The sequence below is a fragment of the Urocitellus parryii genome, chromosome 5 (genome assembly GCF_045843805.1).
Source record: "Urocitellus parryii isolate mUroPar1 chromosome 5, mUroPar1.hap1, whole genome shotgun sequence".
Taxonomy (NCBI): domain Eukaryota; kingdom Metazoa; phylum Chordata; class Mammalia; order Rodentia; family Sciuridae; genus Urocitellus; species Urocitellus parryii.
In genome coordinates, this window is record NC_135535.1 from 125,937,016 (window position 1) to 125,956,661 (window position 19,646).

General features: G+C 39.7%; 1 protein-coding gene across 1 annotated transcript; it reads right to left on the minus strand.

Annotated features, from left to right (window-relative positions):
- Positions 1–197: 197 nt before the first annotated feature.
- Znf239 (zinc finger protein 239) lies at positions 198–17,510 on the minus strand. The gene is given in 4 exon segments (XM_026399525.2): positions 198–2,717; positions 2,720–2,989; positions 16,364–16,405; positions 17,209–17,510. Coding segments are annotated over 4 exon segments (1,566 nt in total). The 5' UTR covers positions 17,273–17,510; the 3' UTR covers positions 198–1,527.
- Positions 17,511–19,646: the final 2,136 nt, after the last annotated feature.

Genomic DNA, 19,646 nt, shown 5'->3' on the forward strand with positions numbered 1-19,646 from the left:
TTCCTTTTTCTTAAAAAAAAAAAAAAAATAGGATCCTGCCACAAAATCTTTTCTCTCTGGAGAAAAGAGAGGATCATCTGTTCAGATTGCCCCAAATGAGGAGCAAGTGGTAAATTTTCAAGATGAAAAGGACCAAAGGACTCTTACAAATAAAGATTCTGAGTCTTTTGAAATCCTGACAATCATGCTGCCTCAGATCTGTGGGAGGAAAATTCATATAAATGAGCCAGTGTTCTCAGGAAATTAGAGATCAGTTGGTGACCCAAGAAAACCTGACCAAAAATTATGTGGGGAGAATTTTTCCCTGAGTTCAAAGAAACCCATGGTTAGTATCTATCTAACAGCAGAGTTTAAAACTCCAGTTTTCAATAGTAGAACAAACTGCCAACGCTGCCTAAGGAGAGATTGTGAAACCAGTGTTTTGATGTCAAGGTGATGTGCACTGGTGTGTTTATGTCAATTAGTTTTATCGAGGTACAATTTATAAACAATAAAATCCACCCATTTATGTGAGCAATTCAGTGAATGCAGTCATGTAGTCAAACCTGATATAGAAAATTTCCATCCCTCAGGCTGGTCTGAAGGTAGTGAGTTATCTCAATTGAATGATCAGACAGTTACAGAAAATTTCCATCCCTTATGCCACTTCAGTCACCTCTTACCCCACTAACAACCACTAAACTGCTTTATCTCGTTACAGATTTGCCTTTTCTAGAATTTCCTATACATTATGCAGTAATTTGAGCCTGAATTCTTTCCCTTGGCATAATGCTTTTGCAATTCATCCCTGTTGTTTTCTCAGCAGTTTCTTTTTACTATGAAAAAAGTATTCATTATATGGATCTCTGGTTTGTTTTGCTTTTTCATCTTCTGATGGATACTTAGGTTGTTTTCACTCTATTACACCTGTTATAAACTTGCAAAGAACTTTCATGTAAAGGCTATGGGTGAACATTAATTTTCACTATTCTTAAAGTAAACTCCTAGAAGTGGAATTACCATGCCAGGTGATAAGTTTGTCTCACTTTATAGGAACAGCCAATTGTTTTCCAAAGGCTTATACCATTTTCCATTTCCATTAGTAACTTGATCCCTGCTCTTGAATTTTAGAGGGCTACGTAGAACCTAAAGGAAATATGAAAAACATAAGGCACATAATTTGAAGAGAAACAATAAGTCTAATTTCTCAAGAGAATGTGAACAAAGAAAAACATGCCCTGCTTGGATAAACATAAAGTTCTTGCAGTTAAAAATTCTGGATAGGATACATAATTCTAATAACACTGCTAAATTGCACAGCACAGATGTTTTCACTGTCATCAACCAGAATAATAGTCCACTCATTGTATAGCATAACACAGTGCATGATACTTAAATACTTTAAATGGATGAATGATTTTTCAGTGAGGGAACATATATGAATAACCTTACTATCTATCTCCTTCATGAGATACAGTAAGAGTTATACTAAAAATATTTGAGTCTTTATAGTACAAGTACTCAAAAGCTTGAACAGGTTCATGTCACTTAGTGGGGATCTTTCCTGTGAACTCGCTGGTGGATGTGAAGGTTGGAGCTCTGGCTGAAGCCCTTTCCACATTTGCTGCACTCATAGGGCTTCTCTCCAGTATGCACTCTCTGGTGGATAAGGAGTTTGGAACTCTGGCTGAACCCTTTCCCACACTTGCCGCAGTGATAGGGCTTCTCCCCAGTGTGGACCCTGAGATGGATGCGAAGGTCTGAGCTCTGGCTAAAACCCTTCCCACACTCATAGCACTGGTAAGGCTTCTCTCCTGTGTGGATGCACCGGTGAATGTGAAGGTTTGAGCTCTGGCTAAAGCCCTTCCCACACTCTCCACACTTGTAGGGCCTCTCTCCTGTGTGGACTCGCTGGTGGATGTGCAGGTTTGAGCGCTGACTGAAGCTCATCCCACACTCCCCACACTCATAGGGTTTCTCCCCAGTATGGACTCGCTGGTGGATGTGCAGTTTGGAGCTCTGACTGAAGCCCTTCCCACACTTGTCACATTTATAAGGTTTCTCGCCCGTATGGACTGCGTGATGGATAAGCAGACTAGAGCTCCTGGTGAAGCCCTTCCCACACTTGTCACACTTATAAGGTTTCTCATCCGTGTGGACTGCTTGATGGATCAGCAGACTTGAACTCCTGGTGAAGCCCTTCCCACACTGCTCACATTTGTAGGGTTTTCCTTCTGTGTGGTCTCTCTGATGAAGTGGTATTTCTGAGTTCTGACTGAAGTCCTTGCCACACCCACCACATTTGCACTGTTTGTCTGCAGTATGGATTTTTTCAGAGGGGTGAACATCTGGGCTGGTAATTGGTATTTTCTCACAGTCATTATGGTTACAGGGTTGTTCCTCTGTGTGAGCTCTCTGATGACTACAGCTAACCAACTGTGATCTCCATCTATAAATATCTTTACAGTTACAGTCAAAGGGACCCAAAGAACCCTCCAACTGTCTACTCTGGCAATTTGCCTCATGACCAAACAATGGTGACTCCAGTTCTGTTACATCAGACACAAGTTTAACTTGAAGGTTTTCTGAACAATGGTTTATCGAAAGATTTTCCCCTCTTATTACTTTTCTCTCAGTGCTTTCTTCAGTTACAAAAAGATCTCTGCTCTCCTGAGGATCCTGAAGTTCTTTCTTACAGAATTTCACAGGGGAGTCTTGTGTGGCCATTTGGCTTGGAATTTCAAAGACAAATATATTTCATTTGCAATGTTTCTGAAATCATCACTTTGAAGAGTAACTACACTATTCCTGTTTCTGGAACTATGACAAGATGCTTCTCTCCACTTTTGACACAGGGAAATATCTCAGGATCCCCATGTACTTCTTTAAGGGTTTATAATCCAGATTCCAGGTATTATATTGTCATCTCTTTCAAAATTAGCCAGTAGATGCCATAACAGATCCTGAAGTTCTTTCTCTTGGTTTTCCACAGAACTTTCATTCATGTCTCCTAGGGAACAAGAAGAATTTAGTGATAAGAACCAAGGGTAAATTTCAAGATAGCAGAACAGGAGTAGCTAAGGCCTGAAGACTTTGTAACCAGGAGAAAGTTCAGCTTGTCTTTCTAGTCATGTCCTTGGATTAATGTCAGGAGAAAAAAGCCTTGAGTTCAGAAGTCAGACATTCCCTTTCTGATCTAAAACAAGGCCAATAATCGTGAAGAGGTTACTGAATCCTATACCCTTCTTTCCCACAAATAACATTTCATTTTACTGTATTTTATTTTTAACAAATTCTTATTTTATTGATACTCTACTTTCAGAGGTGTTGGGGATACAAGAAAATAGAAATCCTTCTGCTTAGCAAGCTAGAGCTTCCTGGGATGAAAGACAAATATATCAACAACAATAATACCATGGTAAGTGGTACAGATGTATATACAACATAATACATGCACAACTAGCAATGGGAGCATAAAATAGGGGAAATCAACCCAAATCTTGGGGCCTTGGAAAGATTTCTCAGAGAATATGATGACCAAAGCGGGGGAAAAAGTGAAATGTCCCTAGGGCTTGGGAGGGTGAGGCTCTAAAAAAATTAGCAAGACTCTGTCTCAACACATTTTATAGAAGAAGAAAAATGATCGGTCAACAAATACATGAAATAATGTTCAACATGTCTAGTAATTACAGAAATGCAAAATAAAACTGAACTGAGATTTCATCTCACTCCAGTCGGAATGGCAATTATCAAAAATACAAGTAACAATAAACATTGGTGAGGATGTGGGAGAAAAGGTACACTCATACATTGCTGGTGGGACTGTAAATTGGTGCAATCACTCTGGAAAGCAGTTTAGAGATTCCTCAGAAAACCTGGAATGAAACCACCATCTGACCCAGTTATCCCACTCCTCAGTTTATACCCAAAGGACTTAAAAAATAGCATACTACAGCGATACAGCTATACCAATGTTTACAGCAACTCAATTCACAATAGCTAAGCTATGAAACCAACCTAGGTCCCCTTCAACAGATGAATGGATAAAGAAAATGTGATACATATACACAATGGAATATTACTCAGCCTTAAAGAATGAAATTATGGCATTTGCCAGTAAATGGATGGAACTGGAAACTATCATGCTAAGTGAAATAAACCAATCCCCCAAAATCAAAGGTTGAATGTTCTCTCTTATATGTGGATGCTGACTCACAATAGGCTGGGGGAGGGGAGGGAGGTTCACTAGATTGGAGGGGGAGGCAGGGGGTGGGGTGGGACAGAGGCAAGGGAGAGGGGAATGGGAAAGTCAGTAGAATGAATTGTACGTATACATGAACATTCGAAATGTTCATGTATGAATACATAACCAGTAACTCCACATCATGCACAACCACAAAAACGGGAAGTTACACTCCATGTATGTATGATAAGTCAAAATACATTCTATTGTGATATATAACTAAAAAGAATAATAAAAAAAAAAGACCCTGTCTTTAAAAAAAAAAAAAAAGCTGGGGATGTTGCTCAGTGGTTAAGCACCCCTGGCTTCAATCCTTGGTACCAAAAAAAAAAAAAAAAAAAAGTGAAATATGGAGAGAAAATATGTGTTTGGAAAAACTAAAAGCAGCTTATTGTAAAGCAGATAAAAACAAAGGAAACAGTGGGACTGGAGGGTGTAGCTCAGTGGAAGAGACATGCCTAGCACATACAAGGTCCCAGAGCTTCATACCCAATTCATTTTTTCTTTCTTCTCTCTCTCTCTTACACATACACACACAAAGCAGGAGGCAGAGCAAAGGGCTTGCTGTCTGACACTGAGTTCTTCCAGCCAAACTTAGCATTAACTGAAACCTATTAAGGATTTACATTTAGGGTGAAATAACTGTGATTATAAACACCACTGGAAAGCAAGACTTTAGATAGACAGTTGCTATAGCAATTCATAAAAAAAATGGTAAGGGTGACTGTTGTGGAGAGACAGAGAGAAATTCATTCTAAATCATGTGATAAAAAAACAAAACCTAGAAGCCTAGGGGAAAGAAACACTAAGCATGCTCTCCAGGTTCCCTGTCTGAGTGACTGGTGTGTTGGTGCTGTAATGGATAGGAAGTGAAAGGGGAAAAGGTTGAAGTGGGGAAGGAGACAGATAACAAACTTAAAATTTGACTTGTTTAATTTGTGGTGCTGGTGGGGTGTTGTTATAGCTGTCCAGGACCAGAGAGCTACATGGGTCTAGAATCCTAAGAGAATTGAGCTCAGAATACAGAGTTTACTTACTGGTATGTATGCTAGTTAAAACACAGTGTCGGACTGAGGCTGTAGCTCAGTGGCAGAGCACTTGCCTAGCATGTGGTTCAATCCTTAGCACCACATAAAAGTGAAACAAAATAAAGGGACGTTGTCCATCTATAACTACAAAAAAACATTAAAACACAGTGTAAATGTATTAGATTGCTATTAGAATAGAAATGTTGAGGAACTTCTAGATGATGGAAAACAGATAGATTAGGAATGATGGGAAAATTAAAGAAAAAAGTACACAGCTCAAATCATGTATAGAAGATTTTGGAGGTAAGGGATTCTCAAAAAGTCCTAGAAATTTAAAACCAGACTCAGAATCAACAATATAAAGCAAGACAGGCTTATTAATTCAAGTTAAGCATTCCAAATGTACTTGTTGTCATTAGTAGCACCACTCTCCCAACTCTCCTCTTGCCCACAAAACCTGAAATTTTGGTGACTAACAGCAGGGACCCCATATAAAGTCTCAAGAAACACGATCAGCCAGCCAGAAGGCTCCTAATAGTATTACTTGGGCTGAAGAGAGAAGCAGAGGTTGGGTTATTGTTGAATCTACACAATGACAAGACCAATTAAGGTACAAAAAGAAGCAACTGACTCCATATGTGCCCAGGATAGCCTTATGGTAACCTCTGAAGCAGACTTCTGGAGAAAGCAAGATAGCCCAGAGCTTGAGCTGGAGAAGCAGGACTTGCCCAAGTAACTACTGGAACAAAGGGGTGGCCTTTAAAAGTGGCTTCTACCATCCACCATCTAAATTTTCATTAGATTCTCCCAAGCCCAACCAGCAGAGGAATCCCTAAAGTAGAACACACATGTGCCACAGTGGTAGAGCATTGGCTGAGGATGCACAGTATACCATCATACTGGGAATACAAGACTTTTGAAAAAATATATAAGGAGTCAATTAAAAAATATACATAATCGGACTAAAAAAAAACTACTAAGAGGCACAAACTCAAGAAACAGTGAACAGAGGAAATAGGATTTTAAAGGTACATAATTAAAATACCAGAGAAATCAGAAGATATCATATTTAAACACAACTGAATAATATAAACATACTGCTATGAAAATAAATCATGATTCTTCTAAAAAATGATTAATCATAAGTAATACCTGCTGTACCCAACTAAAGCATTCAAGTATTGGCTGCACAATTTTATGTTACAAGAGCTAGTAGGATACTCATTCTGCACATGAGGAAACTCAGGCTGAAAAAGCTTAAGTGACCTGTATCACAGATAAGTGTCAGGCTATCTTATTTTAAGGCCTACAATCTACATGGGGGGAATGGCGAAAAAGAAAATATGGCTAAGCTGGAAGATTGAGGGATTCTCCTAGAAGAAAGATAAAAGTAAAGGCCCATTTCCTACTAGTATTATGAGGGTAGTATTGGCATAATAAAGTCAGAGAAAATTATCAAAGAGATAACAAAAAATTTCTCCCCTCAGAAATCAAGATTCAGAGCCGATGCTAAAATGGTATGTGAAAAGACCCATAATTTTTAGGCACAGACTTATAAAACCTCAGGAATTCAAGAAAAACAAATAATAACAAGGCCAATCAAAACAACAAAACAACAACAAACCCAAAACAAAACAAAAAGCTGGGCATGGTGGCACACGCTTGCAATCCCAGCAACTCAGGAAGCTGAAGCAGGAAGATCACAGGCTTGAGAGCAGCCTAAGCAACTTTAGGGAGACCCTGTCTCAAAATTTAAAAAAATTAAAAGGTCTGGGGATATAGTTCAGTCATAGAGCACACCTGGGTTCAATCCAAGGATGAGAAACAAAATAATAAAAACCCCATAAAACCCCCCAAATGCTAAAAGCAACCAGATAGGAAAGCCAGACTATGTGCAAAAAATATGAATTATATGGACATTAAACAAAATCTGGAGAAAAAGTGATTGTGCAATAAAAATTCTATGGGCTGGGGTCTTAGCTCAGTGACAGAGCACTTGCCTACATGTGTGAGGCACTGGATTCAATTCTCAGCACCATAAATAAATAAATAAATTAATTAATTAATTAAAGGTCCATTGACAACTAAAAAAAAAAACATTTAAAAACAATTCTATACACAGTCAATCCAATAGAAGGAAAAGAGATATTTTTAAAAAATATTTATTTATTAAGTTAGTTAGTTATAGTTGGACACAATACCTTTATTTAATTAATTTATTTTTATGTGGTGCTGAGGTTACCTAGGGCCTTGCACATACTAGGCAAGCTCTCTGCTGCTGAGCCACAACCAGAGCCCAAGAGATAATTTTTCAGATAAAAAATAATTCAATTACTGAAACATTCAGAGATGGACTGCAGGTTTTTTTTTTTTTTAATTAAGGAAAAGAACAAAATAGAGGACACAGAGACAAATCCACAAAATTACAACTACCTTATATTAGACCAAGGTGCTAAAACCATGCAATGGAGAAAGGATAGGATCTTCAACAAATGGTGCTGGGAGAACTGGAAATCCTTATGCAACAAAATGAAATTGAATCCCTTTCTCTCACCATGCACAAAAGTCAACTCAAAATGGATCAAGGAGCTAGGAATCAGACCAGAGACTCTGTGTCTAATAGAAGATAAAGTTGGCCCTAATCTTCACCACGGGGAGGCAGGCCCCAAATTTCTTAATAAGACACCTATAGCACAAGAGTTAAAACCAAGAATCAACAAATGGGACGAATTCAAACTAAAAAGTTTTTTTCTCAGCAAGAGAAATAATATGTGAGGTGAATAGGGAGCCCACATCCTGGGACCAAATTTTTACCCTTCAAACATCAGATAAAGCTCTAATCTCTAGAATATACAAAGAACTCAAAAAGTTAAAAAACAAAAAAGCAAATAACCCAATCAACAAATGGGCCAAGGACTTGAACAGAAACTTCTCAGAAGAGGATATACAATCAATCAACAAATACATGAAAAAATGCTCACCATCTCTAACAATCAGAGAAATACCATCTCACTCCAATAAGAATGGCAGCCATTATGAAGTCAAACAATAAGTGCTGGTGAGGATGGGGCGGGGGAAGGTACACTCATACATTGCTGGTGGGACTGCAAATTGGTGCAGCCAATTTGGAAAGCAGTATGGAGATTCCTTAGAAAGCTGGGAATGGAACCACCATTTGACTCAGCTATTCCCCTTCTCGGACTATACCCAAAAGATCTAAAAAGAGGATACTACAGGGACACAGCCACATCAATGTTTATAGCAGCACAATTCACAATAGTTAGAATGTGGAACCAACCTAGATGCCCTTCAATAGATGAATGGATTAAAAATGTGGCATTTATACACAATGGAATATTACTCAGTACTCAAAAATAACAAGATCATGGCATCAGCAGGCAAATGGATGGCATTAGAGCAGATTATGCTAAGTGAAGTTAGCCAATCCCTAAAAAACAAATGACGAATGTCTTCTCTGAAGCAGGGGGGGACTCAAAATGGAATAGGGAGGAAGAGCATGAGAAGAAGACTACCACTAAATAGGGAAGAGAGGTGGGAGGGAAAAAGAGGGAGAAGGAGAGTTGCACGGAAGATGGAAGGAGAACCTCATTGTTATACAGAATACATATATGATGTTGTGATGAGAAAAAAAAGTGTGTTACATTAGATTGGATAGAGAGAAAGGATGGGAGAGGAGGGGAGGAGTAGGGAGGATAGGAAGGGCAGCAGAATAGAATAGACAATATGATTGATGTATGTACATTCCATGTATGTATTATATGTCAAAATACATTCTGCTGTCATATATGACTAAAAAAAATAAAAATAAATCATATGGTAAAAAAGAAAAAGGAAAAGAAGATGCATGATAGAATTGCAGCAAGCAAATAAGTCAATAAAATACGTAATTAGGTTGCATCTACAGTTAACATATAAAAAAAACCCCAGACTCTACAATAGCAATATGGAATCAAAATCCCCTGAAATAAGATATATATATTTTTTTAATTCAAGTATTATCCACACATGATGGTGCACACCCATAATTCCAGCAGTTTGGGAGGCTAAGGCATTACAATTGCAAGTTTGAGGCCAGCTGGGGCAATTTAATGAGAGCCTGTCTCAAAAATTTTTACAAGGGCTAGGAGTATAGATAGTTCAGTGGCACACTGCTTGCCTGCCTAGCACAAGCAAGGTCCTGAGTTCAAGTCCTAGCACTGGTGGAGGTAGGGGGGGAAGAGAAGCAAGTATTAGCTAGAGTTGTGAAAAAAAAAAAAAAGGAATCATAATCATAATACATACTACTTAACTCTAAAATGACCCATAAGTCCAATGTAAAAAGCAATGTAAGCATTAGTTACTGAAAGACTAACGTACAGGAGAATAAGAATGCTAAGGGAGGCAAGATCAAAAAGCTGTATCCTTGGGCTGGGGATGTGGCTCAAGTGGTAGCGCACTCGCCTGGCATGCCTGAGGCCCGGGTTTGATCCTCATCACCACATTCCAACAAAGAAGTTGTGTCCGCCGAAAACTAAAAAATAAATATTAAAAAAATTCTCTCTCTCTTTAAAAAAAAAAAAAAAAGGCTGTATCCTTTAGTAGAACAAAACAGACATTACTTTATGTATATACGTGACTGCATGCCCAGTGTGATTCTACAACATGTACACTCAGAAAAATGAGAAATTACATCTCATCTATGTATACCAAAGTGCACAAATGCATTCTACTGTCATGTATAACTAATTAAAACAAATAAAAATGTTAAATTAAAAAAAGCTATATCCTCATCTCTGATATGAAGAAGTCAATAGAAAACATCAAATATTGATAAACTGGGAAATAGCAGTATATCACAATATTACAAATTAAAAATAAAATGATACAGAGGTATTATTTCCCATTTTTTTATACCAGCACAAACTCAAAGTCTAAAGGCATACTTTACATTGTATTAGAAATCATGTAAGGTTTGCAAGAGGATGTGCATAGCTTACATGTAGATACTAAGTCATTTCATATTAGTTTTGAGCATCCTCACATCTTGGTATCTACAGGGACCCTGGAACAAATCTATGGATACTGATGGATGTCTGTGTTAGATGGCTGGCTCTCTCCAGGAACCTAGCTGGAAACAAGGAAAAAAATCAGACTTGAACATCCAATGGTTAAAAGAAGAACATATAAAAGAATATGCCACTGGGTCTGAGACTGTGAGACTGTGAGATATAAATAGAAAGCTTTGAAAGGGGGGGTCAAGTGGAAGGCTTAGTAAAAGGTTTCATATAGGTTTGAACTTCAAAAAAAAAAAAAAATCTTAAAGGGCAAAACCAATCAGGAGCCAGAGCATGGGATAATCAAAGGATTGAACCCAGGACCTTATGGATGAACTCCACCACAGAGCCACACCCTAGCCACTGATTTTTTTGTTTACTTTAAGCTATTTTAATTTATTAACACTTAATTATTTTTACCTTGCTTGCACATGCTATGTAAATGCCCTACCACTGAGCTACCTCCTTAGCATTTAAAATTATTTAAATTGTACAAATTTATAGGGTACAGTATGATATTTCAACACACACACACACACACACATACACACAGTATGTACTAAGAAAATGAGGGTAATTTATGTTTCCATCTCTTTATCATTGCGTTGTGTTTGAAGACTTCAAGCTCTTCTCTTCCAGGTATCATAAAGTATATAATTGACTATTGTGAAGTGTAGTCACCTCACTGTTCTGTAGAACTTAGAAGTTATTATTTTTATCTAACTGTGTCTGGGTACTTATTCTCCAACTTCCCACTGTCCTCCTCTACCTCCTACTTGCACACTTAAGCCCCACAGAGTTCAGCTGCACTTAAGGTTTGAATTATGGTAAAAATTAGACAGATTGTTAACTTAAGTTTTCAAGCTCAAATTAGATATTATACATAGACTTGTCTCCCTTATTTATTTATGTATTTATTTATTTTTGGTACCAAGGATTGAATGCAGGGGTGCTCAACCACTGAACCACATCCCTAGCCCTTTTAATTTTAATTTTTTATTTTAAGACAGGGTCTTGCTAAATTGCTTAGGGCCTCACTAAATTGCTGAGGCTGGCCTTAAACTTGTGATCCTTCTGCCTCAGCCTCCTGGGTTACAGGGATTACAGGCCAGTGTGGCCATGCCCAGTGACTTTTCTCCCTTGAATGTCACTTATCTGTCATTTTTGGATAAAAAGCCAGAATTACCCTAGTTGCTGGTGTGGAGGCTAAGCTCCCTGTCTGACTTTTGAGGTCTTTTGTGTCCTGTGGTCTATGGAGCATTATTCTCTGCTGCCAAGTTCACCCTTCTTTTCAGCTAAGTCTGTTTTCCTGTGGTCCTTCAAGTGCAAGCACAAGTGCATGTACACACAGTGAAATTTGCAGATACTGAGGATGGGGAGAAAGAACTTAATAAAGGCCTATTTCTAAACTAGGGGACTGGAAAAACGAAAGTAAGAATATGAGAAGTTAAAAAGGAAAAGTCTTAAAATTTTCAACACTCTGAATTTGAAGTAGCCCTGGATATTCAAGGGCTATCTATCCATGGCCAAGATATCTATCCATGGATATCTATCCATGGCCAAGAAAACACATGGGAGTAGAGTTTAATATGAGGATAGAAAAATAAAGACATTAGGGCTATCAAAATAGAAAGGTAGTTGAAGCCTTTTAAATATATATTATCTCTTTATTCAAATATCTACACACAGTATGCATTCTCAAGAGGGGCAATATCACCCCCAAAGGAATGAGAATTAACACATTACACTTGGCTTTTAGTCCTCTAAAGCAATTCTACTTGGCAAAACCTTATTCCTTAGTACTTAATTTCTGTTGGAGAGAAATTTAATTCAATTTGTCTCCTTAGGAAGAAATGGTTGTGAATCATTGCCTGGGCAAAGGCGGGACAAAGAAGAAGTGGAGAATGATGCCTTAGTGCTCCATCACCATAGCCTCTAGTGAAGCAGGGCCCAGTGAATATCAAGCAAGTGGATTCTTTGGGGTAGAGCTCGGGGGATGGGGGAGAGCACTTAACCTGGCTTTGCATGAGCCTCTGAATTCAATCCCCTGCACTGGGCTGGGGGCAGTGAGGAGGAGAGGAATCAGTCACTCCTCTCAACCAGACATTTTCTTTCCCACTTTAGAAAGGTTTCTTTCTGCTCAAGCTAATCTCTCTTTGGGTACTCTAGATTGAATCCCTTCCTCTTTCCTCAGATTCAGATCCATCAATTATCTTTTCTTTCAATTTTTATCCCTTTCCACTAGTCACCTGGATTGTTTAAGCGTCCTTCTCTACCTCAACAATATTCAAACCATTTCAGATCTTGTCAGTTCTATCCTTTGAATTTCCTTCCAATGTGTTCTCTCTCCTCCATTACCAATGTCTTAGTAAGGTCATCGTTTTTAAATAAACCTTAGACCACAATAACTTCTTACCAAATTTTCACAGAACAAGTTTTATTGTCTTTCAGTCCATAGTCAGACTTAGTAGTTTTTAAGATCCTGTAAACAAAGTGGCAGGGGGAAATCCATGCCAAGAATGAAAAGGATATGTGGGTGGATTATTAACTGTAGAAGACTGAAAATTCCAGGGTGAGAAATATTACAAGACAGGACCAAGTGAGAGGAAGGGGAGGATGGAAGGGGAAAAAAATAATGCTCCTTTTACAGCAAGAGAGAGCTGAGACTAAAAGAATCTAAATAATAAACAGTCTTCCTTGGTATCAGTGGAGCTAATGAGTCGCCCCCAAGACTGAACTTCTGCATACAGTGGGAAAGTGTTCTCAATATCCTGCAGGCTGGTCAAAGAGGAAGGACCAGTAGTTTCCTATTTTCACCTGACAAATGTTAAAGTTCTCATTACTCCAGACAGGTTATCCCATGGCTCTCAACTTCCATTCCAGATGCCTCCCAGCTTGATATAACAATTTACTGAGAGGCAGGACACAGTAATGCAGAAGCTGGTAAGTGGCGTAGTCACAGTGGATTACTTGGAACCATCTAAACCCAGCATGTTCTAGTCTAGCATAGTTCTTTTCACATTGCTTCTACCCTGACTTGGATTTCTCACATCCATTTTGGAATTCCTTTATCTCAGGATAATCAGCAAGCCCCTTCTGAAGCAGGCGGATAAGCCAGGTGCTTCTTTCTTTAAGACCTCAGAGCATCTTTTTCATATCTCTGATATAGCTATTAAATCTGTCTCACAAATTGGCTGTAAGATTGTGAAGGACAGAGGTCACACTCAACTAAAATTTAAATCCCCAGCAATTAACACAACCAACTTGGAATCTAAAAGATAGAAGTTTATAAATTCACATTCAATTCTTTTGTTTTTTGGAACCGAGGAATGAACCCAGGATTGCTTTACCTCTGAGTTACATCCACAGGGTTTCACTAAGTTGCTTAGGGCCTTGCTTATTGGGAGCCAGCGACCGCACCCTGAATATGGCGCTGGTCTCTGCTTCCGCTTCGTTAGCGGTTAGAGCTGTTAGAAGTAAACAACTCCTTGTAAGGCTGTGGGGCTGGGCTCTGGCCTGCTTCCGCTGCGCTGTACCTATTAGACTTTTCCACGTGGTGCTAGTTCATTGGCGGGGCTGGGTACTTAAGCTAGGGCAGACCGACCGCTTGCTCTCTTGTTCCTGTTTTCTCATCATGCTTCAAGAGTCCTGAATAAACTGCTGAAAGAAGAATCCTGTGTCCTGTTTCCCTTGCTGGCGAGGGGTCGCTACACTTGCTAAGTTGCTAAAGCTGGCTTCAAATTTGCAATCCTCCTGCCTTGGCTTCCAAGTTGCTGGGATTACAGTTACAGGTGTACCCCACCATGCCTGGCCACCTTCAATTTAAATGACTAATGAAATGCAACAAATAAAGAGACCCTAGAGATCATCAAGCCAGACACCCCAATTTTATAGATGAGAAACCAAGGTTCATAATGAAGTGACTTATCCAAGGTTGCAGAGGGAGAAAAGGTTTAAACTGGGACTCCTGCCTTTTGGCACACACAAAGATGATGTCTGGAATACAGAAAACAATAAGTATATGTGGTAGAACAAAGTGCTTTCTTTAAATTAAAAAAATTATTATTTAAAGTAAGTTAACATACTTAACATATTACTTAACATACCAGAATCTCAAAATTTACTATGCCTGCAGTCCCTAACTACATCAACATTGAATAATTATAGGGGAATAGGTAGAAGGGAGAAAAATATACTGAACACAGGGTCTTGTGCATGTTAATCTCTCTTGAAGTTCTTAAACATTTTCAATGCTCTCTGTACCTCCAGGAAGATTACTATCCTCCATATACACAGATTTTTATAAGGCTAATGGTCTCTTCCTGTAAACCAGGACACAAAAAGAAGCTTCTACTGCTGGTGGTGTTAAGAATCAATTCTTAAATTAAAAGAGAGAGAGAGAGAGAGAACCAATTCTCTTTTTTTCCTTAAAATGCAATCTGAGCCCAACATAGAGGCATAGGCCTGTGGTATCAGGCAACATGATCATTTGAACCCAGGAGTTTGAGGCCAACCCGGGCAACACAGAGGACCCCATCTCATTGGAAAAAAATAAATGTAGCCTGATATTTTATTCAAATAACCTCAGGTGTGATGACCTATTTAGTTATGGAGAAAGAGCAGCTTGGATCTGAAAAACATGGAGTTTATTTCTGGCTCTGCTGTTTTTTGCAACAAAAAACAAGGCTTTCTCTTCAACTTCCTCTGAGTCACAGCTCTCTGCAGCCATAAAACACTAGCACCCTGACAGAGAGTGAGCTGACCATTTCCATCTCAAACACTCATGATTCTGTCAATCTTTAGGTAACTATCTACACATGGTTTTACAGAGACAATTTTTTTTTAAAAGTGCTATTTGGTAAATCTACATTCACTGTATCAATTTAGTAGACATGTTGGTGGAAGGGAACATAGCAACCAGAGCGTAAATTATCTGGTTAGGTAGTCATCTTACCTACCATACTTACTAACATCAAGTATGTGGAGTATTATTATTTCACAATAAATCTTCAGATAACAAAGAGGAATGAGAGTCTCCTTTCAGTAGATCTGCAGGGGAGGGCTAAGAACCTTAATTCTTGGAAACCTAGATGATTCTGATGCAGCGCCTAGGTGAGGAGCATTTGTAGCAGTGATTTTGTTATCACTGTGCTGACATTTAACTAATGTTCTAATATTTTTCATTCTTTCACAATTATACATGGTCATGATTAATATGCATATGTTTTGAGTACACATAATATGCTCATCAAGAAATGCGCTCCTTGAAGAAAAGCACCATAGTTTATCATTCTATTTGTTTTCCTGAGACCATTTAGCACTGGACTGGACATACAGTAGCTCTGAACGACTTTCAACATGCTATAGTTTATAGTTTGGATCTTTTGAGTCTCCCAAAGGTTCATATGCTAAAAGAACAGCCTGTGAGGTAGTGGAACTTTAAGAAGGTGGGGCCTAGTGGAAGCAAAACTATGTTACTGGGGGCATGCCCTTGAAGGTAGTATTGGAATCTCAGCCCCTTCACCTCTTTGTGACCTGCCTGCCATGAGATGAAGAGAATTCCTCTACCTTGCTCTCCCACCATGATGCACTGTGCTGTCACAGGCCCACAGGCAACTGTGGGATTGAAACCTCTGAAACTGTAAGCCAAAATAAATATTATAAATTGATTACATCAGGCATTTTCTCACAGCAACAGAAAGTTAACTAACAGGATGTGAGTGAAATGTCTGGCAGGAAAAGTTTAGCTTTGAAAGGACCAGGCAAAGATGCTCTGTGGTCTTTCTTTAGAAGTGCACATGCAGATACTCTGAAGAGCAGACCAAATGTAAAGAAGTAGGGCAGTATAAAATATAATCAGAAATATATGTTTCTCATACTGAACTTTTTGACAAAGGAAAAAAAAAAAAGGATGAGGGAGAGGAAAATAAATACAGTACAGTACAGACACAGGATCTAACACTAGCCAAGCTCTCATGCACATGTTCTCTTTGTCCCAAGGAAAAAAAAAAGGTTATGTTTAATTTCAGAAAGGAATTTTAGGAAAAACTCCAACTCACCTGGAACTTTGTCATATCTTCCTCTCAGGGAAATGCAGATTCCTGGAAAGGCAGAGAAAAATCCATAAAAACCAAGCCCACCTTGTAGGACACAGACTAGCTGGTCCAACACTGGAAAAAGTTACTCAGCTCTTGCTATCAGTCAATCCTTCCTCTCGCACTCCCTGCAGTTCTCTTACCCCTCTCCTCAGGGCTTTGGAACAAATAGGCCAAGTTTCCCATCAAAGCACGTGAGAGTAAGCAAATTCGGTAGCTGTCTGCATCTGAAAGCCTTTTCCCTCAGACTTCCCAATTTCTGCCCTAAAGTTCTGGTTAGAGTAGGAGCTCTCAGGTTATATAGATAGCCTCTGAGATGGGATTTTGGATACACAAGACGCCATCCTTTTTCTCTGCAACCTGATTCATTTCTGGGGTACAGGGGTTCTGATGTAACATTTTTTTCAGCGAGGACGGTGCTGTGGAGCAGAAACCTGGGTCCCCTAGGGAGCCCTTCTCGACTGCCTAATGTCCACAGAACAACTCCTTGGAAAAGGCCGATGTAGCCAACCACAAAGCTCCCAGGCAGGCCCAGGCCAGGGCTCAGCCACACGAGAGGAGGGGCCCTCAGGGGCCAGGCCTCCTTTGCGGTAGAGGCCTGGCCTCCGTGTGGCCCAGCCCAGGGGGCGCCACTGCTCGGAATGCGGCGCCCAGACACACGTGCGGCCCTGAGTTGCCCTCCGCGGGTTGCACTCTCCTTCGGCTTCTCGCCCGGCTTCCGATCTCGGCGGCCCAGCACCTCACCAGAGGCCCACGACCCTGATCCGTGACACCTCTGCCAGCCGCGAAGGCCGCCGGCCCCGTCTCACCTCCCACGTGAGATCCCACACCTGGCAACGCAGTGATCCGCAAACTGACCCGTGCCCTCGCCATGGGCCCCCAACTACAAGTCCCAGCGAACCGCGCGCGGGACAGCCCACTTCCGGCACCTACTTCCGGCGGCGCCCGGGATGAGTGTGTTTTTCGAAGAGCTGAGCAGTGGCGTAGGCATTTGTCCACGCTGCTGTTCGCCTCTCCTGGCAAAGTGGTAAAGTTATCCTTCAGCCTTTTTCTTACCAACGCCTAAGAATTATTTTAGGAATACCTGTTATGATGTTTTTTTATGTTAAAATTCCGCTGGGGGAGAAGGACGTAAATACCACCATTAAAAAAAAATTCTGAAATTAATACTTACCACTCGATATCTTCTGTCTCAGTTCCGAAGTTCATTCATGGCAGGAGCTCTTCAAGATGTTACTCCCAAATCATTGCCCTTTCAGTGATTCTTGTTAAATTCTAGTGGGGGGAAACAAGCCATCTAAATAGAAATAAATGACATAGTATGGTATAAGGTGATACGGAAAGATGTTATGGAAAAAATAGATTGATGAGGGGTGCTTGTGTGGTTATGTGTGGTTGATTTTATGTAGGGTACAATTGAAGGACTGAGAAGGTGAGAGGATTGGTCATGTGGCATTCAGCAGTCAGAACTCTTCCTTCAGCGACACAGATATGACTGTTTGTACGTATTTTTAAAAACATGCCATGTATGTGGGCCTGCAATTTGCTTTTTACAATTGAATAGTATCAAATATTTACTAGGGGAAGCAGAAATCTTGCCTCAGAGACCCTTTTATTCGATATCTTCATAGGGTGGCACCATAATTCTACCAGGCTACACCTCTCCTTCACCTCTCACTGAGTTGACACAGAGCTGCCCGTTTGGCCTCTTTCAAATCTTTTTCAAATTTATTTGAGAGATCAGAAAGCTGCTTCCTGGGCGTCTCTTCTATACCCTTCTTCTTCAATCTATCAGTTTCCATTTGTTCCTGTAACAAATTATCACAAATTGGTGTACACCACAACAAATTTATTATTTTTCAGTTTTGGAGGTCAGTAGTCTGATATAATTTTCACTGGGCTAATAGTGTCTATAGGGCTGGTTCCTTCTGGAAGCTTTAGAGGAAGAATTTTTGCCAATTTCCAGTGACTCAATGTATTCTTTGGCCTGTGGCCTCTTCCTGTCTTCCAAGTACTGTAATCCAATTTGTTCTTCGTTCATGATATCACTTTCTCAGACACTGGTGACTCCTACATTTTTCTTACAATAAGTTGCAATTATATTGGACCCAATTGGATAATGCAGGAAAATCATTCTACATCAAGATGCTTAATTTTGGGGCTGGGGATGTGGCTCAAGCGATAACGTGCTCGCCTGGCATGAGCGGGGCGCTGGGTTCGATCCTCAGTACCACATAAAATAAAATAAAGATGTTGTGTCCACCGAAAACTGAAAAATAAATATTGAGAAACTCTCTTTAAAAAAAAAAAGATGCTTAATTTAATCACATTTTGAAAATCCCTTTTGTCATATAAATTAACATTCACAATTTCTAGGGATTAGGGCTTGGACACATTTGGGGAACCATTATATTCAGCCTATTGTAGGAGCATGGACCCATTTCCTGTCTGGGCTCCTCTTCAGAACTACTCTCCTACCTTTTGTCTGGGAACACAAAGTTATCTCTTTTTGACTCACCACTATTAATCTCTGATGGAAAATCATAGAGCTCTTCTCTAATCTTTTGATTCTATAACCCTTGCCTCACCCCTCACCTCTACCCCAATGTCCTCATATCCCTCTTTGCTGATATATTTTAGAGACCACTGACCATCATATGATCAGTCCTTTGTATATACCATTAACTGTCTTGCTCCGTCTCATTTTATTTCATTCTGATAAAACATAAAACCTAGTTGATTCCAACTCCCTGTCTGCTCTCTGCCTGTACTTGCATGGCAGATGTGGCCTAAGAAAAACACACAGCCCCTGAAAGTTCTTGCTTTCAATTTGTGACCAATAAGTTCAAGTGGACCAATCATGCTGCCCAGCTATCCTACTTTTTCTTAGTCCATTTATTTTCCTAAATGACTAATTCACAACTTCTCCTCCTCCTCCAAGTCTCCAACAACTCCTTTCTCCCACCTCACTGATAACTGATGAATTTGATTTCTCTGTTACTGAGAAAAGAGAATTTCTGTACCCAAGCACAAGCACATCTGCAGACCTCTCTGCACGGAACCTGTGTGCTCCACTTTGCATTCTGAATGAACTCTCCTTCTGGGTCCTGGATCTTATTCCTTTTCTCATGCATGATGACATTCACCTTTTTCTTCTGTCACCAGTTTTTCATTCTGTACGGAATTACCAACATACTAATGAATATGCTGTGCTATCTGCTTTAAAATAAAATGTTTTCCTCCCACC